Source organism: Stegastes partitus, unplaced genomic scaffold (genome assembly GCF_000690725.1).
Source record: "Stegastes partitus isolate 25-593 unplaced genomic scaffold, Stegastes_partitus-1.0.2 Scaffold8, whole genome shotgun sequence".
Lineage (NCBI taxonomy): Eukaryota > Metazoa > Chordata > Actinopteri > Pomacentridae > Stegastes > Stegastes partitus.
The window spans coordinates 218,187-224,144 of NW_007577739.1; the positions used below are offsets into that span (position 1 = coordinate 218,187).

The 5,958-nt window shown below is 44.2% G+C and overlaps 2 protein-coding genes across 2 annotated transcripts; both read left to right on the top strand.

Annotated features, from left to right (window-relative positions):
• Nucleotides 1-86: 86 nt before the first annotated feature.
• Nucleotides 87-1,819, top strand: olfm4.2 (olfactomedin 4, tandem duplicate 2). The gene is made up of 5 exons (XM_008284088.1): nucleotides 87-143; nucleotides 229-396; nucleotides 495-707; nucleotides 799-940; nucleotides 1,026-1,819. Exons 1-5 carry the CDS (start codon nucleotides 87-89, stop codon nucleotides 1,817-1,819), a joined length of 1,374 nt encoding a protein of 457 aa, XP_008282310.1.
• A 1,356-nt stretch (nucleotides 1,820-3,175) lies between these two features.
• On the top strand, nucleotides 3,176-3,946 carry LOC103358942 (olfactomedin-4-like). The gene has a single exon (XM_008284099.1). The coding sequence runs from the start codon at nucleotides 3,176-3,178 to the stop codon at nucleotides 3,944-3,946; it is 771 nt and encodes a 256-aa protein (XP_008282321.1).
• The last annotated feature ends 2,012 nt before the right edge of the window (nucleotides 3,947-5,958 follow it).

A 5,958-nucleotide genomic window follows, 5' to 3' on the forward strand; every position in this document is an offset into this window, starting at 1 on the left:
GTGTCTGTGATGGTCTGATAAGAGTTGTCTTTAAAAACCGTCTGAACCGGCCACAGAAGAGAACTCAGGAGGTGAAGTGAGACACGATGCTGCCGGTTCTGCTGCTGCTCCTACCAGCCCTCAGTCCGGCTGTGGCCTGGATTGTAAGTAACTCTTATTTTCTGCTGTAACATGGACACAGACTGATCAGATATTTTTGTATTAACTTTTTTTAATTTGAATTTTTAGCCAGTAAACGATTGGGAATCTGGAAATGTGACCGCGTCAGTGGGGGAGTCAGATCAGTGTGTTTGTCATGTGTACCTGCCTGACACCACCTTCCCTGCCGACCGCCTTCAGCATGTGCAAGAAACCAGCAAGGATCTGATAGTGGAAGTGGACATCCAAATAAACAAGGTGCAGTGGGACTGCCCAGTGGCATGAGGTCTGTGAAAAAAAATGTGCTGTGGTCGGATGCTGTTATTGTAATCCTCACCTCAATTCTTCTCTTTTAGATGGTGAGTTATGAGGGCCAGCTGGAGGTCTATCTAAACCAACTGAAGAACCTGACAGTTAGATTGTCCATGCTGCAGAACAGCACTGAAGATTACATCAAACTGGACTTTGAGTTGCTCAGGGCTGAGCTCAGAGATTTTGAGGCTCTGGTGTCTCAGCTCAGAGACTCCCTGAGCTCCTCCTCGCCCATATTCGACAGTCTCTACACGGAGGTGAAAAGTCCTTTTTGAAGCTACAAATAATGTAGAATCTCTCTTCTTTATTACAGCATTGGACTTCCACTTAATGTTTTTTTGTTTCTAGATCCACAACATGACAGACATTGTGAACCAACTGGAGAGTTATGACAAGAGCAACCTGGTAGTGATCCGCGCTGAGTTTGCTGAGCTGCAGAGGAAGCTGAAGGAGTGCCAGGAGGAGCAAGATTCAATCCAGCCAGATATTGGTAAGGCAGCTATCCGAAATGCTGGATGATAGTGTACAGTTTGGGTTTTTGCTAAACACTGCCAACATGTTTGGTTTCTTTCCAGGCAACTGCAATCATACAGGAATCATGAGCATCAGCAAACCAGTGGTGATCCAGCTCAATGCTCACTTGTCTCCAAGTTACCGGTACGGCGGCTGGGGAAAAGACTCCAAACCTCAACCAGGTCATGAGTCGATGTACTTCTATCTTGCAAACACCTCTGCCACAGTCCATGACTTCAGCTTGTACTCTGACTATGAAAATCTCATTCTGAGGTCTCCATTCACAACCTATTCCTTACCAAGTTCGGCAGTAGCTACTGGAAACAATTACATTGTTTACAATAATAAGTTATTCTATCAGCGCAAAGCTCCGTACATGTTGGGCAAATGGTATCTGACCAATCCCTCAGGTGTCGGCTCAAAGATTCCAGGTGCTAGTACAGAGTTCTCTTACAGTTACTCAGATAATCAGTACCTGGACTTTTCAGCTGATGAAACTGGGCTGTGGGTAATCTATGCATCAGATAACAATGGTAAGATGGTCCTTGGTAAATTTAAATCTGACAGCTCTTCGAGCTTAGAGAGAACCTGGTATACTGGCATCTTAATGGAGATGGCGGGCAACGCTTTCATGGCCTGTGGAGTCATGTATGCCACCAGACCAGTGGATCCCAAGACTGAAGAGATCTTCTATGCATATGACACCAAGACCAGGGAGGAGAAGCACCTCAGCATTCCTTTCCAGAAGTTCCAGGAGACATACACCAACCTGCACTACAATCCCACCGATCAGAAGCTCTACATGTACAACAACGGCTACTACGTCACCTATAATGTGAGATTTAACAAAGAGTGATTCCATCTCTTTGAGATCGACCGTATTGTGATTGATACGATTGATCTGCATTTACTTGTTGTCACTGAAACCCCATAAAGACATGTTCTGTAACACACAGACTTCTGTCTTTTCCTGAATAAAATCAAGTCGAAGCATTCAAACAATGTTAATTGCTTTAATTGTATAAATTTATAAATAACACACATAATCCGGGCTGGGACGTCGACGTGGGTTTGTGGACTGCTGGCGCGGACAGGTCGTATGGAGGTTAGTGTAGAGGAGTGAGAGAGGCAGGAGCGTAACCAGTCGTGAGCAGATGATTCAGGGAGCGACGGAGAAATCTCAGGTCTGGTGCAGGTAGGTTGTGGGGAACCACATGTGAGGAGCGGGTACACTGGGAAAAACCACCGGTGAAGGAGAGAGACAATTACTAGGGTTAGGGTTTAGGAGGTTCAGGAAGAAGCACGAGAAAAACTTGGGAGGAGGCTTGACATTACCACGTAGGTTAACACTCAGGCAATGAGTGACTGGCAGCCAGCTCCTTTTGTCCACGGAGTAATGAGCCTGATGAACTGCAGGTGTGTGAAGAACACACCTGCAGGAAATAAGCCCCAGCACAGCAGACATTCTCCAGGACGCCCTCTGGTGGAAACCTGCAGGAGAACACAAACACAGCCCAAAAACCCCATTCCCTGACACAAATACTGTTAAACCAAATACCTTCTACTGTAATATCAGCTAACTCATACAAGGACCATATATATATATATATATATACACACCCCACGAGATGACCTCATCCATTCCTGTGTCAGGAATCGTCGTCAGACCTCCAGGGACCTTTAAAATGAGTGGGCACTGTCGAGAGATGTGACTCGTTCAGCAAGGACAGCTTGAAATCAACTTCTTGAATCTGATCTGAAGTCACACAGGGCACGGAAGAAGCCCTTCATCAACGAAGGTAGAGGAAAGCCTGGTTACTCTGTGCTGGGATCACAAGGATTGGACTGGTGATGATTGGGCTAAGGTTCTCTTCAGTGATGAGTCCAATTTTCAGTTGATGTCCACTCCAGCCAACTTACTGGTTCAGAGGAAACCTGGAGAAGCCGACAAACCAGACTGTCTGGCCCCTACAGAAAAACATGGGAGTGGATCAGTGATGATCTGGGCTTGTTTCAGTGGGTGGAACAGGGCAAACGCAACTGTGTGAAGGGCGAATGAAGCAGGTCATGTACAGGCTACTCTTGAAAACAGTCTTCTTCCATCAGCTGGAAAACTCTTTCCTGCCTCCAATGACTGGATTNGTTTGGGTTTTTGCTAAACACTGCCAACATGTTTGGTTTCTTTCCAGGCAACTGCAATCATACAGGAATCATGAGCATCAGCAAACCAGTGGTGATGCAGCTCAATGCTCACTTGTCTCCAAGTTACCGGTACGGCGGCTGGGGAAAAGACTCCAAACCTCAACCAGGTCATGAGTCGATGTACTTCTATCTTGCAAACACCTCTGCCACAGTCCATGACTTCAGCTTGTACTCTGACTATGAAAATCTCATTCTGAGGTCTCCATTCACAACCTATTCCTTACCAAGTTCGGCAGTAGCTACTGGAAACAATTACATTGTTTACAATAATAAGTTATTCTATCAGCGCAAAGCTCCGTACATGTTGGGCAAATGGTATCTGACCAATCCCTCAGGTGTCGGCTCAAAGATTCCAGGTGCTAGTACAGAGTTCTCTTACAGTTACTCAGATAATCAGTACCTGGACTTTTCAGCTGATGAAACTGGGCTGTGGGTAATCTATGCATCAGATAACAATGGTAAGATGGTCCTTGGTAAATTTAAATCTGACAGCTCTTCGAGCTTAGAGAGAACCTGGTATACTGGCATCTTAATGGAGATGGCGGGCAACGCTTTCATGGCCTGTGGAGTCATGTATGCCACCAGACCAGTGGATCCCAAGACTGAAGAGATCTTCTATGCATATGACACCAAGACCGGGGAGGAGAAGCACCTCAGCATTCCTTTCCAGAAGTTCCAGGAGACCTACACCAACCTGCACTACAATCCCACCGATCAGAAGCTCTACATGTACAACAACGGCTACTACGTCACCTATAATGTGAGATTTAACAAAGAGTGATTCCATCTCTCTGAGATCGACCGTATTGTGATTGATACGATTGATCTGCATTTACTTGTTGTCACTGAAACCCCATAAAGACATGTTCTGTAATACACAGATTTTTAACTGTCTTTTCCTGAATAAAATCAAGTCGAAGCATTCAAACAATGTCACTTGTCTTAATTGTATAAATATATAGATAACACAAATACAGAGTTACTAATACATGAAATAGGTGCATGGTTTAAACTTCCAGATGATAAGATTGAACAATAAAAGCAGCATGCAGTGTGAGTTAGATTCACTACGTCGTTTCTATTAAGTGATAAAAACAAATATAGAAGTCAGTGATGTGCTGTCTATGCTTCAAAGTGTTGTGAAGCAGAAAAACTTAACATTTGAAATCATAGACTTTATCTGTGCACACAGATCAACATTTACTGAGTCATGATAAGAGTTAAAATGAACAGAAACATAAAGCACAAACACATAAAGGTGTGCATTTGTCGATAACAGGTTGACCAAGATTTTATATCCACTGAGTTGTGATTCTATGGGTGGGAGCTGCAGAATCATCCAAATTAAATATGAAAAATAGAACATATTTAAAATGTTTTTTCTCTAGACTTTATTAAAAATCTACAAATACTATTAAACCAAATACCTTCTACTGTAACATCAGCTAACTCATACATATATATAGTTCAAACCGTACATACAAACACTGTTTTTTTTTTTCTCACTGTCTGACATTAAATCAGATGAAGCTTTTCCTGTTTTGGGTCAGTTAGGATTATTAAAATTATTTCTATTTGCTAAATGCCAGAAAAATGTTTTTTTTTTTAGCGAATTTTCTATTACAGATTTAAGACTGAGGTCACNGTATAAATTTATAAATAACACACATAATCCGGGCTGGGACATCGACGTGGGTTTGTGGACTGCTGGGGCGGACAGGTCGTATGGAGGTTAGTGTAGAGGAGTGAGAGAGGCAGGAGCGTAACCAGTCGTGAGCAGATGATTCAGGGAGCGACGGAGAAATCTCAGGTCTGGTGTAGGTAGGTTCTGGGGAACCACATGTGAGGAGAAGGAGAGAGACAACTACAAGGAGGTTCAGGAAGAAGCACGAGAAAAACTCGGGAGGAGGCTTGACATTATCACGTAGGTTAACACTCAGGCAATGAGTGACTGGCAGCCAGCTCCTTTTGTCCACGGAGTAATGAGCCTGATGAATTGCAGGTGTGTGAAGAACACACCTGCAGGAAGTAAGCCCCAGCACAGCAGACATTCTCTAGGACGCCCTCTGGTGGAAACCTGCAGGAGAACACAAACACAGCCCAAAAACCCCATTCCCTGACACAAATACTATTAAACCAAATACCTTCTACTGTAATATCAGCTAACTCATACAAGGACCATATATATATATATATACACACACCCCACGAGATGACCTCATCCAGTCCTGTGTCAGGAATCGTCGTCAGACCTCCAGGGATCTTTAAAATGAGTGGGCACTGTCGAGAGATGTGACTCGTTCGGCAAGGACAGTTTGAAATCAACTTTTTGAAGCCTATCTGAAGTCACACAGGGCACGTAAGAAGCCCTTCATCAACGAAGGCAGAGGAAAGCCTGGTTACTCTGTGCTGGGATCACAAGGAATGGACTGGTAATGATTGGGCTAAGGTTCTCTTCAGTGATGAGTCCAATTTTCAGTTGATGCCCATTCCAGCCAACTTACTGGTTCAGAGGAAGCCTGGAGAAGCCGACAAACCAGACTGTCTGGCCCCTACAGTAAAACATGGGAGTGGATCAGTGATGATCTGGGCTTGTTTCAGTGAGTGGAACAAGGCAAACGCAACTGTGTGAAGGGTGAATGAAGCAGGTCATGTACAGGCTACTCTTGAAAACAGTCTTCTTCCATCAGCTGGAAAACTCTTTCCTGCCTCCAATGACTGGATTATCCAACAAGACGATGGCCCATTGCCACACGGCAAGGTCAGTTAAAGCCTGGATGGAGAACCAGAACA

What these genes read in the sequence shown, in the direction of transcription:
- olfm4.2 (XM_008284088.1), top strand. Translation starts at nt 87, where the DNA reads ATGCTGCCGGTTCTGCTGCTGCTCCTACCAGCCCTCAGTCCGGCTGTG. An exon ending in TGGACATCCAAATAAACAAG is followed by an intron (nt 397 to 494) that starts GTGCAGTGGGAC and finishes CTTCTCTTTTAG; the next exon opens with ATGGTGAGTTATGAGGGCCA. An exon ending in TTCAATCCAGCCAGATATTG is followed by an intron (nt 941 to 1,025) that starts GTAAGGCAGCTA and finishes GTTTCTTTCCAG; the next exon opens with GCAACTGCAATCATACAGGA.
- LOC103358942 (XM_008284099.1), top strand. Translation starts at nt 3,176, where the DNA reads ATGAGCATCAGCAAACCAGTGGTGATGCAGCTCAATGCTCACTTGTCT.